The following is a 22,120-nucleotide window of genomic DNA, read 5'->3' as shown; positions in this document are numbered from 1 at the left end:
CGTGCCCCGGCCCCCCTGCTAGCATGCTGCCATTTTACCTATATTTGCTCAACACACCGATGATCGCGGCGCGTGGGGGTTATGGCGCTCCATGCATGCATGCATGCCCTTATTGCAATGCAAACTAAATATACATGCATGGTGGTGTGTGTGTGTGGCGTGCATGCATGCATAGTCATGCAATGTGCGATGCACTAGTGCCGGTTCAATTGTGTTAGAGGAGAAATTGAGGATGTAAAGAACAACATCAACACCGGCTGCACCAACATGCATGGTGCCATGGTGGTGCTGAGCTTTGAGGATCCTGCATGCTGTCATTTGTCCATGCTTGAAAGTGGTCGGGTGCTCTAGCATAAGAGGAGGAGGGGGTGAATTAGGCACTCTAAAAATCTTAACATGTGGCTCCAACTAGTTTGCACAAAAATTTAAACTAAAACATGCTATCTAGATGTGCAACTATAGTTCTTCAAGTGTGAAACTCTCATCCCAAAAAAGTTTAACAACCTATAGCCAATCCTATCAAAATACTACTCTATGAAAGTAAAGGCACAAAGATTGCAATATAAAATGTGGAAACTTAAAGGAGGGATGAGAGGAAGCAAACTCTTGACACGAGGATTTATCTCTTGGTTCGGATGCCACAAAGGCGCTCCTACATCCACGTTGTTGAAGCACTCACGAAGAGTATCACTTCCGGCAATCAAGTCTCTTCCGTGAATACAATCACGGTCACCTTGATCCTGCTTTCCACTAAGGGAGCTTGCCCACGAAGTAGGGGTCTCCGTCCCCCGCACAATGTTGTCGACGCCGCTCCACACCAAACCGGAGGGTCGTTGACGTGCCGGCGAGCCATCAATGCTCCAAGGGGCCGGCGCACCGAGATACAAGTGTGGTTCACTCTAGAACCAGCCACAAGGCACAGCACCTTGCTCTCACACTCTTCTAAAGAGCTAATCCTAGCACTAACACTCACAAAGCTTGTGCTAAGCCTAAGGGTTTGATCTATTTGCTCTTGGATGGTTTGGAGGTGTTCTTGGATGTGCATGAGGCTTCTAGGAACTCCAGCAAACATCAAATGGCCGGGGTGAGGCATATATATAGCCCACAAACATGAACTAGCCGTTTAGAGCCGTTGGCCAGTTTTCTGCGTAGGCATCGGAACTTCCGGTGCTAGGGCATCAGTTCTTCCGATCACACTGACACAGCCGCAGCAAAAGCCTAGAACCATCGGTTAAACCGATGCTAGGGCGTCGGTTAAACCAGTGACACAGGAGCCGTTGCACACTTCTTTTCTTGCTGATGTCATTGCTCTGATGCTTTGCTCCGATGGGGCATCGATTCTTCCGGTGCTAAAGGCTTGGTTGATGCGTACTTGACATCGTCTCTGGACAATAGTACGTTGAAAGCACCGATGCCTGTCATTGACCCGTCGGTTAAACCGGTGCCTAAGAGCTGTGTTGACTTGATCCCATCTGACACCAAAACTTGCACCGATGCTAGGGCATCGGTCTATCGGATGCACTAATGGTGCAGCATCGGTTTGACCGGTGCAGCTGACTTTGCATCTCCTCGTCCAATTTGTCACGGATTTTCACTATACTTTGGCACCTCTACGCCGGTTTGGACTTGATATCTTGATGGTAGATTGGACATGGTGTCTCGACGATGGATTGGATATTACATCTTGACGATAGTTTGGACATTTTAAATTATATCCATGGGACCTAAAAATGCCTACAAATGTGATCTCACAAATTTGTTAGTCTCATTGATTATGTTGTCATTCAATCACCAAAATCACAAACAATGATCTAGATGGGGCTATGTTCCTTACAATGCACCTCCAAAGAGATTGTCCCAACTTGTTGGAGGGTGTCTAAAAAAATGCAGATTTAGAAGTTCTAACTTGGTCTCCTTGATGTCGGCTGTACTCCCACCGTTCCAAATTATAATTCGTTAATTTTTTAACATCAAGTTTGACAACTAGTCTTATTTAAAAATTTTATGCAAACAATCAAATTTAAGTTATTCTTGAAGAGTTTTTATTAACAAAGCAAGATGCAAAAAATATGATATTTTGCACGAATTTTTAAATAAAATTAGTGGTCAAACTTGGATTAAAAAAGTCAACAAATTATAATTTGAAAGAGAGGGAGTAGATCTTTAGGTGATGCTGCTTTGCATGTATACAACTTTCTATTGACTTTATCAATTTGATTGGCGGAATGTAGCGCAGCAGCACTAGTACCCCCTAGGGATCTTGTCATCTTGATGTTGAAGTGCTTAGGGATTAAAATAGCGGGACAATGTGCTTCGGATGCTGTTAACCCCTTGGCTTCGATGCTGAACAATGTGCTTTGGATACTGTTAATTCTTGGCCTTGATGCTGGGTTGCTGGCAAATCAAACACTACAGGCAATTCCCTGCTCTTCTTGAGCTGCCTGTTCCTTGTTTGTCTGTAAGATCAGAAACCCAATGCCCTCCGCTCCTTTTTTTTTTATACACTCACACGCTGTGATTAATGCAGTGCAGTATCCATGCGCGCCATCAATGCTGTTGATACTGTTCCGTCCGATCCCCTTGTCTGAAGTTGATCTGGTCTGTGTTTAGATTCAAAATTTCTCTCTCCGAACTTCACTATTCACCTATCGCATCAAATCTTTTGTCCCATGCATGGAGTATTAAATGTAGGTAAATAAAAAAACTAATTGCATAGTTTTAATGTACACGTCGAGACGAATTTTTTGAGCCTAGTTAGGCCACGATAGGACAACAATTACAACAAACAAACGAAAAATACTACAGTATACTACAGTGTCCGACGTGACTTTTTTTGCTACCATTTTACTAATCTAAACACAACCCTGGTAGCATAGAGCAGCAGGCCCCTTAATTGCGAGTCAAGACTCAAGACTAGCATGCGTGCATGCACGTCGACGTGTGGAGAGCGAGCTCAAATCATGGCCGGCTTGCGAGGGCTCGGGCATTAATTTCGGCCTTTCGGGACTCTGTTTGGGTACGGACGCATGGAGAATGCGCGCGCTGATTCACGGTCAAGTTCAGCGCATGTCATCTCCATCCGATTCACGTCATCGATCTGAACAATAATATCTATAATATCAAATGAGCATCATTAGATTTATTACGACATAAAATAGGATATGATAATACTCTTCTCCATAAATTTGATAAATTTAGTATAGTTCGATAGGATAAACATGGAAAACTAACTCACTCACTCCAATCCAATATGACGTGGAACCGTATTAACTTTGGAGAATATACTATATTCAATGTCTCAATCTACCGGCCACGTTATCTAGTATTAGGCTCTAATTATACCGGCCGTATTAACTTTGGAGAATATACTCACTCACTTCGTTATACTCTCTCCGTTTTAATTTACATGTCATATTAAGTTTATCTTAAGTCAAACTTAACTAATGTTGACCAACTATATAGAAAAATATAGCAACAACTATACTATCCAACATATACACTATAAACATATACTACTTCATGGAGGATTCAATGAAACGAATTTGATATTGTAAATATTATTTTTTTCTATAAAATTGGTCAAAATTTGCTAAGTTTGACTTAAGACAAATCTAATACGATATGTAAATAAAAATAGAATGAGTTAAAAATTGCTTTAACGGGTCAACTAGTAGATAAATCCACCACCTCAATCAAAGAAAAGGAAGAAAAAAATTGACAAGTCCCTTCTGCCAATGTGTGGGAAGATTAGGCAATTAATGCGGCGAGATTACGGCATTAATGGCACCCGTGCCAGCCATGGCTGCTCAATTAATTAAGGCATGTGGAGTTCATTTATGATGGCAACTTGCTGTTTTATCTTCCTGATGACCAACTAACCCCCAGCGGCCTCGCTTGGCAGTTGACGTGATCGTCCTGGCCTGGACTGCGGGCAACAGCATGCAGGTGAAAGTAGTGCTGTCTCCTCCTCCTAGGTCCATCCATCTCTAGGATTCCTTTGCCATGGCGCATTGGCGCATGCAACAATGACCAGCTGGGAGAGGAGGAAGACGAGGAGGCTAGCTAGAAATGAACCGACCAGGCGGCCAGATGACACAAAACTAAGCATGCAGGGCGCAGCGGCTCTGGTAGGTTAAGCGTGCGGCATGCATGGCTGCCTCAGTGCGGTCCGGCGAGCACACGTGCATCGCTGATATCTTGCATTGGTAAAGTAGACAGTAGTTTCATTTCTAGCTACTTTACCACTACACACGATCGGTGTAACGGCAGTTGTTTGTTGCCACACTACAGTAAGCTTGGTAAAGTAGACAGTGGTTGCTCGTCCTGCCTACAGTCTGCTGTTACTTGTTTGGGCTTGTGAAGGACTAGCTAAAGTATAGCATAATAACACGGATGCTAGCTCCTTGGCTTTTCAGGTTTTATATCATTACGACATTTATTTTGAAGGCAATAATTGGAGATGCATGTGGGTTTTAGTAGCACATGATTATTTTATTAGGGAAAAATTAAAGGTTCTTGATGACTTACCCAATTTGTACTTGAGTTATAGATTTAGAGTTGGTTTGTCTGTATCTGAAGCATGATTATTCATTTCCCAAAATGTCAAACCTTTGAAGCAAATTAAACCGTTGGTTGAGCATCTTCGTTTCCTGCTGCTACTAGGATGTGACAGTTTTCTACATATACTAATTTATGAACAGAAATGGATCGACCTCTAGTCGGCGGACTGTTAGGAATATGCTTGTGCTCCTATTTGGGCCCTCCGGCTGGCTGACGACATACAGTCTATAGCTTTTTCACAGACCGATGAGCTCTAAGTGTTGGTTTACTGCAAGGATTTGTGAAATGTCGGCCAGCCGGAAGAATTAGGTTTTTGCTGTGTTAACTAGCTCGTTAGTTGCTGCATTATCATCACAAATTTCTCTCTCTGCTGACTGTACAGCACCATGTGTGTAGCTCGGACAATGAAACACACATTAGTATGTAGCCACACAGTGCTCCCAAATACCATCTCATCTGCTATATTTGTCAGAATTACGATCATGAGACAACATGCTGCGCACTCATGAGTTCTCTGGACCAATCGAATCATCTGATGATGAGTGATAAAAATTCGCCAAAGCTTTTGTTAGAGTCAGCTCGTGGGGCTACTTGATTATTGGTGCATCATCTGTAAAGCTAATAGCCTGCATGTAGCGTGTAATCGGTCAACTAATATTCTACTGATGCCATGAGTCGTCGATCGGCGATCATTTGCGATGCGGCGAAACAACCTAGCGGAGGAACAGCTTCAAGGGCCATCTTATCACCTTTTACTATTCTTTTTTTCTCTGACAAAAATTTATGCTTCTCGCAAGGTCGGCAGATCAGAAGTTAATGTCTGCATCGACTCTGAAAATTCTTCTGTCCTCGTAGTTATGCACAGTGAAGGACAAACCGCATAATTTTGCACCGAAAATGTCCAGAAAAAGGTGTGCACTGAAACATTTACAGAATTGTAATAAGTTCCTTTCAGAAAAAAAAGAAGGAATTGTAATAAGTTTCGAGGGACCGACAGGACGAACGCCGCTATTGCTGTTGCGCGGTCAGAGTAGACAACCGCTGCACGCATGTTGAGTCCTGGAGCCTGTAGGACGAAGGTGCATGCTGATCTGATCACTGCCCTAAAGAAATCGAGCAAGACGCCCACTGCCCATTCTGCTGCGGAAATGGCCGCCGCACATCGCAGTTGCTGTTGGAGACATCCAGCAGCTCCAGCTCAACAAGCTCTCCATTCGTGTGCGCGAGAATTTCTATGCTCTGAAACCTAAAAATATTGTGGGCGCAAATTATTGCCGATGCCGCTGGTGAGAGTCCGCCGACAGTGAAACCGCCCGGGATCTTTCGCACGTGTGCTGTTTACTGCCGTCCGGTCAACAATCGACTGCTACTAATGACAGGAGCGCCTAGATTAATCTCGAGAGAATAGGGAGCCTCCACTGTTTCATTGTAGAAGTAGGTGAACGACCGGTCTTAAGACTCGATCCCAGCTAGAGAAGAAGATAGTAGTAGCATCTAATAATCAGCTGAGCCCACTGCAGTGGGAGTCATTTTTTTCAGTTGGTGCTGCTGGCTTAATTGAGGGGAAATTATGCTACTGTGGATATAACGGAATAAATAAGAAACAGGGAATGGAATTGATCAGAGTCCTCGAAAATGAAATTCGGAGTGTCATGCAGTGTTCTGGTTGATTCCGAGTCATATATACATGGAGTAGATTAGTCGCCATTTGCACTTAAGATTTATGATAACGCACCTTCTTGTTCATCCATGGCAATCTTCCCTGGACCACACTACTAGCTGGATTCCGAGCCATATATGCATTGGTAACTACTTCAGTTTCGTCAGAAAAGAAAACTATACAGTTATGTGCTTCATGCAGTCTGGATCCGAGCAACGATCACTTTAAATGCAGATTCCATCTGATGATTCAACGAATATACAGGATATTCAAATGCACAGCTAGCGATCATTTTGTGAGCATTTCTAGCTTCAAGCAAAAGATACTGCAATTTGCTTTGTATCACATAGTTAAGTAACAAATAGTCAGATTACCAACCACTCCACGTACAGGCAACTAAAAGACATTAATGCAAGTCCTAGTTAACATAAGATGATTGTTCTAAAAAATGGAATACCATAAGCTGTTTATAAGAATTTTTTATCCAAATGCCTTTTCCAGCCCTACAGGAGGCATATTCCAATTAGAAAGGAAAAATCAAATATTGGTTGTGTCCAGACTCTCCAGAGGCAACTATCATCTCCCTGATTGATCAGTTCTTTGACCGAAGGAAGTTAACACTATGGTTTTTATTGGTGATACCTCTGCTGTCGGCAAGAGTAAGTGTAGACTTGAAACTTGTACCATTCATATCAAATAATCCTCGTTGTCTAGATAGCAAAAACCGGTGGTTTTTTCACATGAGTTTTATTTGACGTTAAATGTGTGCCTCGTGTCCATACAAATTTGTCATGCACTCTCTAATTTCGTATGTAATAGTTGAGAGCTCTTGCACCATGAATCTTGCTGTATTAGAGGTGAATTGTACTTCCAAAGATCATCAGGAGCTTTACCCAGCTCTTAAGAGCAGGAAATATATTTAGGATAAAAACATAGATAATCGTCAGAGAATATGAGCAGCTAGCTCTGACAATTCACTATGAGGCACTAGGAATGGATAACGACAATTTCGTCAGAAAATGCATCATCTTTGTACATTTAACAGTAACTACAACTCCAACCAAAAAATCGCTCTAGGTGCACATTCCTGAATCCACGTGATGATTCAACGAATCTCTACGCAGTATATTCAGAATCCAGCTCTCATATCCAGAGCACTTCGAACTGCAGGCGTGATGATTCAACGAATCTCTACGCAGTATATTCAGAATCCAGCTCTCATATCTTGAGCACTTCGAATTACAGGCATAAGATATTGCAATTTGTCCGGAAACCTACAGTTAATTGACTTATATTAACCACAAGTATTCAGATAATTAGTAGCTCCACGTAGAGGTAAGGCAACCAAAGCACATTAATGCAAGTCTGATTAACATGAATGGATTACAAGTATTTTTTTAACTGAACTGATTACAAGTATTGTGGATCATCTGTAAGTGCCTTTTCCGTGCCCTGCCACCGCAAGGGAGCCCAAATGAGAATGATCAAGGCCGAAACTTTTTCCATAATCTAAAAAAAAGAGCCCAAATGCATTAGTTGCCATCTCCTGCATCCTAGTCAATGCCTTGAATGAAGGAAGAAAAAGGACTAATGGAGAAGATACTCTATCTGACTGGAACGCAAGCAGCTTAGGTTAATACTCTACTTAACGATGTGGCCTTTATTGATCATATATACATCGGCTCTTGGCAAGTGAGTATATTAGTTCCACGTACTAGCAACTAAGAACATGCATTGATTATACGCTAAGTCCTGGAACTTTGGCTCAAGCCTGATACTAAGGGACAGCTGAAAGGAGTATTAGATATGGACCAGGTCCAGTAATAGTCAAGGTCAGTGCAGTCTAACTCTTAGTATTTGGATAAGGGTTTTTGTTCTCTGATCGTGAAGTGCAATCTGCTTTAGTTAAAACTATGGTTTTTATTGATCATGGAGTAATTCATACGTCCGCTGTCGGCAAGTATATTCAGAATCACAGCGATCATCTCTTGAGCACTTGGAACTGCAGCCAAAAGATACTGCAATTTGTCAGGTAACCTACGGTTAATTGACTTATATTAATCACAAGTTCTCAGATCAGTATGTACCTCCACGTAGAGGCAACCAAAACCACATTAATGCGAGTCCTATTCACAGGAGTTGATTACAAATATTCTGGGTCATCTGTAAGTGTCCTTTTTCTGGCCCTGCTGGGGCAAATTCCAACAAGGGACAAAAAGAATCCATAATCGGTTGTGCCCAATAAATTCATTAGTCATCTCCTGTGTCCTGATCGGCGCCTTGACTGAAGGAAGGAGCAGAAAGCCAGAAACTCCTATCTGATTCAGTAGCTCTATCTGACTGTGAAGCGCAAGCTGCCTAGGTTAATACTTCTAGTACTCCTACTTAATAATGTGGCCAGCATTGATCATGTATAACCTCGGCTGTCGGCAAGTGACTATATATTAGTTCCGCGTACTTGCAACAAAGAACAATCATTGATGCCTAACCTAACTATGTTCTGGAGCTGACTCAAGCCTGGTACGAGGAGACAACCGAACGTAGTACTAGATTAATCAGATATATAAGGATCAGGTTCTATTATCTATTTTTTTTATAAAAAAACAGAAATCAAGAAAAAATATATAAACGTGATTCAAAGCAGGGCCTAAAAGTGACGTTCCATTTAATTTTGACCCATTTGTGAACAATGTCAGCCCAGCCCAGTTATAGGCCCAACTACCCAAACCTTATCCCCTCCCTCCCTCTTAGTGCCGCTCACTTTCACTTCCTCATCAGCCCAGTGGCAGCTGCGAGCTTGCGACCCCCACCCACCGGAGAGTCCCCCCCCCCCCCCCCCCCCCCTGGAGTGTATCCTCTGGCTCTGCACTAGTGCGTGGCCAGGTGCAGTATGGCGGCAGAGGCGCGCATGCCGCACGGCCAGGCCCCGGCGGCGGCGGGCGGGGCCAGGCCGCAACGGTGGAGGCGCGCATGCCGCGCGGCTAGGCCCCGGCGGCGGCGGGCGGGGGCCAGGCCCCGGCGAAGGTGCGCGGGCAGGCCGTGGTCGTGGAGGCGCGCCGGCCCGGCGAGCGCGACCAGGCCGTGGCCGTGGAGGCGCGCCGGCAGGCACCACCTGCAGCGGTGGCGGAAGCCCCGGCGCGGGCTCCTGCAGGTGGGCGAGGGCTACCGCCGCTGGCCTACCATTTTTTTTGCACTTTCAGATATGTAGCTGAATGTTGAATTTTTTCTTATTGAATCTCTTGTGTTGTATAATTTTTCTTATAATTTATATTTAGATTTTTGTAATTGTCGGGTATCACAATTAGGGACACCCTAATCGGGGTACTAAGACCGTTTTTAAAAACATAAACACATGTTTAGCCAACTAAGCCCACGGCCTCCTTCCAATCTGGAAGAAAGGAAATGACTCAATAAAGCCCAGCACGCGGCCCATTCACATCCTCCTCGAACCCGCGGAACGATCTCCGCCTCGCTCGAGGGTCCCTCTCGGGCCCGCTAGACAATCTCCGCCTCGCTCGAGGGTAGCGGACCTACCCTCGAGCGGTGACTCATTCTCCGCCTCGCTCGAGGGCTCCCTTCGGGACCCTCGATCACGCACGCACCTCCGCCTCGCTCGAGGGTAGCGGATCTACCCTCGAGCGGTGACTCGTTCTCCGCCTCGCTCGAGGCCGTCTCTCAGCACAAGGGACAAACGGCCCCGCCGCCCAACCGCTCGCCGTACGAAGGCATTGAAAGCCAGCCACTCTGCCACGGCTCAAAGGACATGCGGCGTCAGGCCACCACTCCCACAGTGGATGTGACCGGGGTCCCATCCGCTGACTTCGGTCACCGCTCCGCCGTTCCAGAGGCGGTAGCAGCACTGTGGGACATGCGACGCGGGACAAGACGGGTCCGGCACTGCTCCCGTTACTATTCTGCCGACACCGACCATCCGGACTCACCTCCCACTGGGGAAGGGGTCCGGCGATGTCACGTGTCCTTCCAAGAGGGCACTCAGCACGCACGAGCGGAGTCCCAGACCTCCCCTCTTGTGGAGTACGGGACCGCCGCGTGTCCCCCGGACCTCCTAGTGTGCACGCCCGCACTCCGACCGGGGGGCCCGGGGCTGCCACGCACCCCGCTGCCGCTGGTGCATGCGGGACTCTAGTCCGTAGGGCCCACCGAACGCCACCGCGCCGTATATGGAAGACCACACATCGGCGACGCGCGTCGCCTACAAGGACACTGCAGGACGACCGGCACGATCCTCGCAGAACCAAGGACGAAACCCAGGACGACAGCGCCGCGCGCCGCCTTCCCACAGTGTACTTCCTACAGTGTCCAACTACTGTACCCCGCGATTCAGGGGAAAACGGCGACTTCCATGCCCCCACTCATGTGCACCGCCCCTCATTGTGACTATAAAAAGAGGAGGTGGGTTTTCTTTAGCCGGGTGGTGGGTAGCGGGCTCTCTGGCTTCTAGCTCCCAAGAGAACTCTCAGCACTACTGAGCACTCATCTCAACCGACTCCACTCCTAGCAGAGACTTGGGAGCTTCCCTCCCTCTCTCGCCTCGCTTGTATCCCCTACTACAAGCACTCCGGGTGCAAGATAATACAGTGCCCTCGCACACCCCCTTTGCTGGACGTACGGCCCCGCGGCTGGAACCAGGATAAACCGTGCGTTACTGTGATTGCCTCTTGCATCATCATCTGGGACGAGGAAACACGCAGCATTTATTAGTTGGGATCCAGGCCCCCAGGTCGGGACACCAACAGTAATCTTTGGCTCGAATGTTGTAATCTAAGCGAAGCTTTTTCTGTTCTCATCCCTTTCTTTCTGCTCTCAACTTTCTTCCCACCGATGCTGCTTATCTTGTTTTTTCTTTGTTCTTGAAGAACAGAGGTTTGTTCTTACAGATAAGAGAGATGGAGCAACGATGGGTGAAAGAAAAATAAGAGGAGAGAGAAAGAGATGAGGAGCGGGAGAAGCAACCTAATTTTTTTTAGCAAAAATATCTTTAGTACCGATTGGTGTTTCTGACCATTTAGTACCGGTCAGATCGACCGGTACTAAATGCTCGGACGGTATCGGGCAGGAAACCAATACTAACCAGGGTTCCCGCACGGTATTAATGTCCAATTTTCTAGCAGTGTTTAGTTTTCTTTTTTCTTGAACAAACACTGAAAAACAGATACACTGTGTCAGGAGCGAGCTTTGTCCAATCACTTCACTAGGAGTAGGGGAGAAGGGCACAGATGGCGTGTAAAAGCGATTAGAGGAGCAGTAGTATATAATAATAGTAAGTATTATTTACTCAATGCCATGTACTCCAATGTGTAACCGCACCTGGACATCATTTTGATGTTACTACGTTGCCTGTAACAAACTATCTCGGCTCTCCCCATAATTTTTTTCACTGTTACAGTAAAGCCAAAGAACGGCGGTCCATGTTTCTTTGGACTTGACAAGCAGAAACTACAAAGAAAAGCAGCAGCGGCTACATGAAACAATTTAATAAAAGAGAAGAAAAAGGGCGCTTTTGTTTGGTTTTGCTCCTCTTTTTTTTTCCGCTAGTACAAAATATGCTGGTTCTAGGGATAAGTCTGTTTTTGGACCCTAAACTACCACGATCGTCCGATTTCGGACCCTGAACTACAAAACCGGGCATCCCACACCCTTGAACTAACCAAATCGCGCAAAATACCCCCTGAGCTAAAACCAGACTGGTATTGCTATGACGTGGCAGTGGTTTTGTGACGTGGCTGGCAGTCTGGCCCTCCCATCAGAAATTACCAAATTGCCCCATTATCCTCTCTTCCTCTCGTCTCTGCTCCTCTGCCGTCGCCGGCTGCCGCCAGGGGGCGGTGCCCGTGCTTCTCCTCCTCCAGCTCGCCGGCCGTGCCGTGCTGTGCCGTGGCGCCTCCAGCTCGCCGGCCGTGCACGAAAACTCGAGGTGGAGAGGAGGGGCACCCGTCGCCGCACGCAGACCGCCGCACCCGATGCCATGTGCTGTCCGCTGCCGCCCGAGCTGGATGGGGACGGATGTCGAGGCTGCCCGAGCTTGAGCCCACCAGATCCGCACGCGCGCAACGCAAGCTCGAGGCCTCCCATGCGCGCCACCGTCAGAGGAGCGGGCGCCTAGCCGCCCACCTCCGCCACCGCTGCCGGGAGCTGCTGCTGCCACCGCGCGGCGCTGCCTGGAGTTCCACCACCGTCGCCCGGAGTTCGGCGCCGGCGGCCGAGGGAGCAGCGGAGTTTGCCGGGGAGGAGGCGCAGTGGCGGAGGGAGATAGGAGCGAGGGAGGTCGGAGGTGGGGCGCGCCGGCGAGGGAGCTCGAGCTCGAGCCGAGCCGCGCGCCATGGCCCGAGCTCGAGGTTGCCCCGTCGCCGCCGCCCGCAGCAGCTCGCCGCCGCCGCTCAGAGGGCCCGCCCGCCTCCCCGCGATGAGCTTCTGCTCATCGATCCCGTGGCAAATCCGGCCGGCGGGGATGCGCACAGCCAGGGCCGCCACCGTCATGGACGGGCCATGACCCGCCATGGCCTCCGGCCAGAGAGGCGGAGGGAGGAGGAGGCAGCGGGGAGGAGGGGGCGGCGGCCGGCAAAGCTCGGAGCTCGAGCTCCGCCGCCGCCGCAGCGGGGAGGAGGGGTCCTCCAGCGCCGTGACGGAGAGGCCGTAGATGTGGTTGTACGTGTGGGTGATCTCCTCGCCGGCCTTCTTGGTGGCCCACCTGTCTGTGAGAGAAAGAGAGAGGAGAGGGTAGCTGACGTGGCCATTGGCGCCACGTGGATGGGTGACGTGGCTGAAAACCGGGGTGTATTTGGTTTAGGGGGGTATTTTGCACGGTTTCGATAGTTGGAGAGCGCAGGATGTCTGGTTTTGGAGTTCAGGGTTGAAAATCGGACGATCGTGATAGTTGAGGGTTGAAATATCACTTGCCATTTGCTTCCAAAAATAGTCTGCACAATGTTGTGTCGCCCCAAAAAAATAGTAGTGGATCAGAATTCAGAAGTGCAGGTATCTGTAGCCACTAGCCAAGCCAGGCAGCCGCCGTTTCCCCCTGACACCCTGGCGTAGGCCTACCCTGGCGCCTCGCCGCACCACGCTGGAAAGACGGGGGAAGGCCCCGCCGCCGCCGCCTCGCCACGCACCTGTCACCACGAAAAACTGACGGCGGCGGCGACGAGCCGATAAGGCCCGCCCGCCCGCCCCACCTTTCGGTGGTCCACGCCCCAGCGGCAGCGGCAGCGACAGCGAGGGCGGCGGGTGCAGTCAGTGCCGCGGGCGCGCTGCGCCGCAGCGTCACGCAACGCGGCGGCGAATATTCCAAACCCACCCCCCGCAGCTCGTGGCCACCGCGCGGGTCTGACGGTTCTGCCCCTGCTCCCGCGCGGGTCTGACGGTTCTGCCCCTGCTCCCGCGCCCAGGGAGCCCGCGCGCGCCGTGGCGCCCTCGTGATCGTGGAAACCACGCCGCCGCCCCCCATCGAGCCGTTGGGCTTCCCGGGAGAACATCGCTTGGCTGGCGTCCCGTCGTCCTTGGATTCTTTTTATTACGTTGCTTGTCCTCGCCGAGCAGAGCCGTCTCACGGCCATGTTCTGATACGATCCAACGGGGAACGGACATGTTAAGGAGCTGGCCAATGGGTTTGCCGCGTAGGACGGAATGATGGAGTCTCTCCCCACCCTGGCGCGCGTCATGCGAGCATGTCGTACCATGCTAAGCTCGCTTAATTATGGGGCTCCTGGATTTGTCTGCATCCTCTTGCCAAACACTAAGCATAAGACGTCATCTGGCATTGTTTTATTTTAGGGTGGATGGGATTAGAATTATGGGTCTGATGATGACACAAGGAGTAGGGGTCGTTTTCATGCTAGCCAAACCGTTGGTTCTATTCTATGTGAGACCATAGGACGAGTAAAAAGATTAGAGCATGGTATCTGAACTGAAATCAAATCATCAACATGCGTACTTATGAAGGACATGATCATTCTCAGTGTGCCGCTTGATATTTATATTTTGATATCTCCTCCAAACGAGTGATACTAGATGATCTCGTTTATACTGATATAGTAATAGGAAAATGCAAGAGTGTTTTTTTTTGCAAATATATACTTATTTGTGTACAGAAAAATACGTGTTACAAAAACTCTTAAATTGAAACGTGATTGAAACCTAAAAAATGCAATACCTCTCAGCACTATTGAGACTCAATTTTGACTTCTTGAGCATTCATGCAAACTTCCAATCCATTAAAAAGTAGAAATATCCTCGAACACATCTTTAAGGATTTTTAAAGGCTAATCTAACAGTTGCATCCGCCTATGGAACTTTTCCCCCCAAAAGGGTTGGTCACCTTCATTTTTTTCTTTCAACAAAAATTTGGTCAAATTCTCAAGTCTCGACTGTGTCTATGATCAAAGATTCATCGAAAGTTTGCAATCTTGTTCCAGAGAAAGTAAACCACTCAAGCTGTTTCATTTTACGTGAAATTCAAATTGCTGCATTTTTTTTTTGCACAATTAAATACGGAACAAACTGCACAGCACTTTCCAAACCTAAGCTGTCCAGTGTCAGGCTGACAGGCACCTGCATCCACTCACGTCGATTTCCCCGTTAACCCTCTTTTTTTTTTGATAGTCCAATGAGAGGACCCCGAGTCGGATTCAATCATTCAAATGATCACGTCATCGAACCCCCCAAATCTGGTGGGTAACGTGGTCATTTGCCGCGCCGCACGCTCCCTCCGAGCACTGCTTTTTAGCCAGCCACTAGAATTTACCACGCTACCCCTCTTCCTCTCTCTCCCTCTCCCCCTACTGCCGCCCCCTTTCCCAAATCCGGCCGCACGACGCACCAGCCAGGCAGCCACCAACCGAACCCCCCAACTCGAAGCCCAACCCGACCCAAGCGCCAGGTCCCGTACACCCCGCGCGGTCGCCCCCCTCGCCTCTGCGCCGCGTTCGGCCGCCGGGAGCGAGCCGGGCGCCTCCCGGTGAGCGCCCACTCCGTAGATCCGTTCGGTTTTTTTCTCAGCTTGGTTCTTGGGATTTCGGGGGTTTCTGTCTCGGGGGTTCAAAATTTACAACCATGGAGCGCTTCGTTGACCGCTTCTTGGTTCTTGGTAATGCCGGGGTTTCTTGTTGCCCTGGTGGCGGATTCGTTCGGTTTTCTTGATAATTAGGGTTTCTTGGCTTGGTATTCTTGATAATTAGGGTTTTGGTGGAGGGAGCTTGGTTTGGTAACCTGTTTGTTCTCTTGGCTTGGGGAGTTTGCAGGGAGGGATAGGCGCTTTGGTTCTTGGATGAGCCGTGAAGGGATTGGAAGGAAGAAGGCGTGATGTTTACTCCGCAGGGGAAAGGGTGGACCGGGTGGTCAACACCGACTCCGGCGAACCAGCGGAGTGGTGGTGGCGCTCCGGCCGCGTCGGCGCCCCTTGGAAAGGGGAAAGGAAGAGTCGCCGAGCTTGAGCACGAGGTTTTGCCAAATCTCTGTACTCTCGTCCAGTCGGTGTAGCTTCTGAATATGAATTGTCTATGTTTATCCGCTCATGTTTGTTTTGAAATGATCTGAAACTAGGACTCTGAAGTAGGATGAACTATTGTATATCTAACTTTCTGTAGAATGTATTCAGTCTGTAAAGATAAAAAATGCTTTAATTTGTAGATATCCAATTCTTCACTTTAAACCCTGGCGCTTTTCAAAAGTCTGTTGTGGTATCAAATTTTATCAGCATAAAGAAAACTAGTTACGAAACTGTTGCAGCATTGCTTATGATGGAGTGAGGGGTTTACTATGTACCACTTCTGGACATAAGCCAAATGTCAGATGGCCAAATGAACAAATACTTGTGAAATAAGCAGTACTTCCAGGGCTTATGGGCTATAGGATTTTTTTACACCTATTAAATATTTTTCCATGTTTGTTTCAGTGATTTGAAAAATATAATTACATTGTGTTCTCAATTGCTGAAAGAACTGTAACAAAAATATCACTTAAAAGAAGGCATGCCTATGCAAAGTTTGTGATTGCCTTTTATCCCATGCTACATTCATGGAATTTTTTATTCTGTGTCCAATTTCTTATTTCCTCATTGCAGGTTATTTGCTATGAGGTATTTTGAACCTCCAATTGATTGACTTTTGGTCATTAATTGTAATAGTTATTTACTTCTCTGTTTATGTATGTCTGCAGTTGCATGAATATCAGTACAATATGGGGTTGCTCTTGCTTGAGAAGAAAGAATGGGCAGAAAAACTTGAGGAAGTCAGTCAAATGCTGAAACAGAAAGAGGAGATATTGAAGCGGGAACAAGCCGCACACTTGAATGCTATATCAGAATATGAAAGGCGGGAGGAGAGCATGCGAAAAGCATTGGGTGTTGAGAAACAATGTGTCATTGATGTAAGTTGGTTTGTTTAAGAATTCCTATTCTTTCTGTTCCAGCAACACAATTCTGACCTGGAGATGCCATGAGTAACAGAGCAAGATTGATATCTGTATGCTTCTGTGTAAAAATGTGATGATTGATACATTATTTGGAACGGAATAGAAAAATAGTATATCCATACCCTTCCATGATCTGTTAATTTTGAAAGTGACCTTTAGTAGCCAGGATGATCTTGTGAAGTAATTGATAGGCAACACTACATGGATTGTATTGTGTTTGCCTTTCCACTCTTTAGTTATATAGTTACAATTATATCAGTACAATTTTCCTGTACATTGCCTTCTGATTATATCTGAAATATTTTCTTACTGATTATATCTGAAATATTTCCTTACTGCTGTTTTCTTAATGCTGCAGTTGGAAAAAGCATTGCGTGAAATACGCGCAGAGATAGCTGAGGTGAAATTTATGTCTGAGAAAAAGACAGCAGATGCTCAATCCCTTGAGGCTAGTTTGGAGGAAAAATCCTTGGAGATCGAGGGAAAACTTCATGCTGCAGATGCCAAACTTGCAGAGGCTAACCGTAAGAAGTCACAAGCTGACCGAGATTTAGAGGAGGTCGAAGCTCGTCAACGCAGACTGGAGAAGGAGAAACTGTATTTTGAGACTGAGTATGTCAGTTTTGCTATTTTGTTTTTCCTACTTATGCTTGACTTGATTGTGCAACGCATGTGGTTAAAGTTCTGTTGTTTTGCCATGTTTAGGCGGAAGGCACAGGAAAAACAACTCAAGGAGCAGGAGGAATCACTGCAGGAATGGGAGAAAAAGCTGAAGGAAAGTCAGAACAGACTTGTTGATTTGCAGAGGTCTATAAATGATAGAGAGGAGAGAGCCAACAAGAATGACCAACTTTTCAAGATAAAACATGGTGAACTGGAGGAAGCAAGAAAGTCAGTGGAGGCAAATAAACTTGCTTTGAAAGCTAAAGAGGATGATATTAACAGAAGATTAAATGAATTGCATTCACAGGAAATGGTATTTAATCTGATTCCTGACTGCCTTTTCTTTATCTGGTGTTGAGAATTCAGTTTTCTCATTTTGATTTGTTTCACAGGATGCTAACTCAAAGCGCAAGGAGCTGGAAGAACGAGAAAAGAAACTGATTGAGAGAGAAAAAACGGCCAGTATTAGGGAAAAAGTAAGTAGAACAGAGAATTAGCCTTGTGCACCTCATTTTGCTTCTACCAATAAGTGGATACCCTTATGCCACTCTTTACACTGGTCTTAGTCATACACCCTTTGTACCTTATGGCCTGTTGAATTTCTGTTATCTTTTGCTCCTTCGTGCCATAGCTTGCTCCTGTATTATTATTTACCATATTTTTAAGGAATTTTTGCATATAGGTTTGCCATCATATGAGGTCGAATTTAGCTGGGTTGCCTCCGTTCCTAGTTCACTTTAGTGCTTGCCAATATTATTATTAAATAGTGTTCACTGTATGCCATTTCTTCTGTTATTATAGAATGCCACGCTTTTAGTGAATGTTTGATAGTCTAATCATCAATCATCATAATATTGCTTTCCAGGAAGGGCTTCAGAAGCTTCTTGAGGATTATCAGGTGGAGCTTGAAACCAAAAGACGGGATTTTGAGTTAGAACTAGAGAGGGAACGGAAATCGTTTGATGAAAAGATGGTGCACAAGCAAGCGGATTTAGTGAAAAGGGAGAAAAATGTCAAATCTTTGGAGGCTAAGCTCTCTAAAAGTGAGCAGGTATTGAATGACAAGAAGAAAGAAATGGAAGGTTGGCAGAATGATCTGGATGCCAAATCCAAAGCTCTGAAGAGATGGGAGGAATCATTGAAAAATGATGACAAGAGGTTACTGGAAGAAAAGCAGCGTATGGATCAGAAAAAAGATCAAGTTGAGATGTCAAAATCAGAGCTTGAAAGGATCAAATCCACTCTAGAAGCTGAAAAGGAAAGAATATTAGAAGAGCAGAATAATCTGAAACTCACAGAGGAAGAGAGGCAGGAGCATAGCGTGCTGACAGAAAAACTCAAGAAGGAGATTGAGGAGTACAGAATGCGAAGCAACTCCCTCTCTGAAGAAATTGAAGATTTGAGGAAGCAGCGGCAGAAGTTTGAAGAAGAGTGGGAACAGCTAGATGAAAAAAGAGCTCATCTAGTAGAGGAAGGCAAAAAGGTGAATATTGAGAGGATGGATTTAGAACGGTGGCGTGACAGTGAAGAAAAGAGGTTAAATGATGCAAAGCTCGAAATGGAAGAAAGATACAAGGAAAAGCTGGAGAATCTTGATCGCAAGGAAAAGGCTTTGAATGATGATATAAAACACAAGCAAATGGAGAATGACGAACTTCTTAAGGGAGAACGTGCTGATCTTCAGCGTAAGTTGCAGCTCCATCGGCACGAACTGGAGATGGAGATGGAGCAAAAACAAGCAAGTAAAGAGAAGGAACTGGAAGCCAAGGAAAATGAGCTAAACAAGAAAATAGACTTTGTGGAAAATAAACTCAGACATGCAATTGAGTTAAATGAGTCCAAGATTCAGAAGATAATATCAGAGAAAAAGCAGCTGCAGATGGAAAGAAAAATTCTACTTGAGGAAAGAGAGAAACTGGAAACTGACAAGGCAGATATTAAAAGAGATATTGATAGTCTTCACGGGCTGAGCCAGAGTTTGAAACTACGACGAGAATCATATAACAGGGACAGGAATAACCTTATTAATCTATTTGAAAAGTATAAGGTGTGCAAAAACTGTGGGATTTCTCTCTTTGAGGAATTAGATTCTCTGGCGCTTAAAGACAGTGTTGAAATTGAGCACCCCAGTTTGGCTGTTGAGAGAGATGACCGTTCCTTGAACGCTGATACACCAGCTCCAGATACAGGAACCCTTGTTAATTCAGGTGGTCGTTTATCTTTGTTACAGAAGTGTTCTAGGCTGTTCAAATTCTCTCCTGTAAAAAAGGGTGATCAGTCGTCAGAGCAGCCAACAAATAACGTAACTTTTGGTGCAAGGCTGGAGGAAGCATCACAGAGCCATGGAGATTATGAGCCAACTCCTGTCTATGAGATAGCACATGATTCTTTTGATGCTGAGGATGATCTCCCTTCTGATAGTGGAGCAAGGGAGGACAATGAAGAGTCCGAAAGGCATGACCCAGCTGATGATGTCCAGATGGAGTCTTCACTTGGTGTAGCAGATAATGGTATAGATGTTAGTGGAACTCGATCTTTTGATGGCACTAACGACATGGCAGTTGATGCCACTATTGCCTCGGTAGATCAAAACGGAAAGGACTCTGCAGCTCCTGCAGAAGCAGATTTACAGCCTGAAACATTAAAGCAAGGACGACGCCAACAAAACAGGAAGGGTAGAGGGAAAGGTGGTGTGAAGAGGACACGATCTGTTCGTGCTGTAGTTGAAGATGCTAAAACGATTCTTGGCGAGACTTTTGAGAAGAACGATGGTCAGGGGGACCCAGTTGCAGTAGGTACACGTAAGCGGCGTTTTGCTGGAGCAGCAACGATAAGCGAACAAGATGAAGAAGGCAGCGAGGCACATTCAGAAAGTGTTTCACTTGGAGGGCAGCGTCGCAAGAGGCGGCAAACTGCTGGAGCAGTGGCAGGGATCCCAGGAGAAAAGCGTTACAACTTGAGACGCAGTACAGTGTAAGTATATTGATCCCTAGTTCATATCTACTTGGGGTTGCTTTGTTTTTTTATTTTGTTTCCTGAACTAATACTTGTGCACTGTGTTTGTTCCAAAGTGCAAATGCCACAGCTGCAACAGTCCAAATTGATAAAAAGAAAGCTGCAAAGGTAGGAAGTAAACATAAGGTAGATGCTACTGCTGATGATACGGAAGGAACATCAAAGGCTGTTGAGGAGCCTGCCCCTGAGAGTAAAAGGGCATCAGAATCTGCAGACTATGGTGCATTGCAGTTGCATGAGTTTTCCCAGGTAATACCTTTAATATATTTGTGCTCAGGACTGGCCAATCCTTTTATGGCTTTCAACATTTGGGTACATTTGTCAATTTGTGTCACACACGTGCCTCTTTGGTTGTTAAGCACGTATAGGACCAGATTCCATAGCTAACTGGGACCTTATCTTTGTTTTAGGCTGAAGTTGGCGATGCCCCTGCCCCTGCCCCTGCAGAGGGCATTGGTAAGGAAGGTGGTGATATCATGGAGGGTAAAGATGCACTGCCTGATGTTCCTATGACTCCATCTGGAAGTGAGCTCGGGGCAGAACAGGATGATGAGGACGACGATGATTCGGAGAGACGAAACCAATCTATCAGTAAAAAACTCTGGTCATTCTTCACAACATGACAATCGAGAAGAGGCTGCTGAATAGATTGTTTAACTTTTGTGCTTCCTATTCATGATTTCTCATTCTTGGTGATGATGTAGGACGTGTGCTTTTGGTGATGTACTGGTAGATCTTCCACTCAATTGCGCTTGGCTCCCGTGTAATTGAAATATATTTGTAGTAGACATAGTTTGATGGCGCTCACAGAAGTAGCTCATGAGATGTACAATGGCGATGATGCCTGGAACACCAGTAGCTTGTTTGTAATTGTTGTTCCTTTTCCCAGGTCCGGATTACTTCATTGACCTTACAAAGTGTTGACTTTTGTCAGCCGGAGAAGTATTGTGTCTTGCATGCTTGAGGCCCTGTTTAGATCTTTACCCGCAAAAAAAAAATGTCACATCGAATGTTGGTATACATGCATATTGTACTAAATGAAGTCATTTACAAAACTTTTTGTATGAATGGGTTATAAATCACGAGATGAATTTAATGAGCCTACTTAATCTATGATTTGCAACAGTGGTGCTACAGTAACCATCTGCTAATTATAGATTAATCATAGATTAATTATCATCATTAGATTCGTCTCGCGATTTACAACCCATCATCTATGCAAAAAGTTTTATAAATAGATTTTATTTAGTACTTCAAATTAACAAAATTCTAACGCAAAATTTTTACATGTAAAAAAACTAAACACGGCCTGACTGTTTGTGCGCCCTTCGAAACCCTGCAAGTCAGAATGCCAGCAGCTTCTGCCAGTCAAAACTTTTATCCTGTTATCACATATCCCTCTGTCCCTTATCAAGTGTTGTTTTTTTATTTTTGTGCCACAAGTTCAACTAAATTTAAGCTAATTTCAGTGCAAGTTTTATAGAGATTTCATGCACATTAAATGAGGTGTCACATATGAAATGACGACATTACAAAAAAATTATGAAGAGAGAAGAAATGAGTTTTATCTGGATGAAACTTGGTGAAAATAGCATTGGGGGCTAGAGAGTTTCATCTCATCTAATTTCACCTAATCACGTTCATAGTAATTGAATGCAATAACTCGATTATGAAATCGTGAAATGATACTATGCATTGGAGACCTCATTTATTCTATAATTTCAAAAGTCTTTTTGATGATGTGCCATTCTTGATAATCATGTATTGAAACTTTGCACTGGAATTAGGCTTATA

General features: G+C 45.9%; 1 protein-coding gene across 1 annotated transcript; it reads left to right on the top strand.

The window, feature by feature from the left end:
* Nucleotides 1-14,914: 14,914 nt before the first annotated feature.
* LOC120649859 (protein CROWDED NUCLEI 1-like) lies at nt 14,915-21,283 on the top strand. Its single transcript, XM_039926772.1, has 9 exons — nt 14,915-15,194; nt 15,478-15,676; nt 16,394-16,603; nt 17,007-17,260; nt 17,354-17,624; nt 17,704-17,787; nt 18,177-20,284; nt 20,383-20,575; nt 20,737-21,283. The coding sequence occupies exons 2-9, from the start codon at nt 15,539-15,541 to the stop codon at nt 20,947-20,949; spliced, it is 3,471 nt and encodes a 1,156-aa protein (XP_039782706.1). The 5' UTR covers nt 14,915-15,194; nt 15,478-15,538; the 3' UTR covers nt 20,950-21,283.
* Nucleotides 21,284-22,120: the final 837 nt, after the last annotated feature.

The sequence above is a fragment of the Panicum virgatum genome, chromosome 1K (assembly GCF_016808335.1).
Source record: "Panicum virgatum strain AP13 chromosome 1K, P.virgatum_v5, whole genome shotgun sequence".
NCBI classification, from domain to species: Eukaryota; Viridiplantae; Streptophyta; class Magnoliopsida; order Poales; family Poaceae; genus Panicum; species Panicum virgatum.
This window is presented reverse-complemented; position numbering and strand designations above follow the sequence as displayed.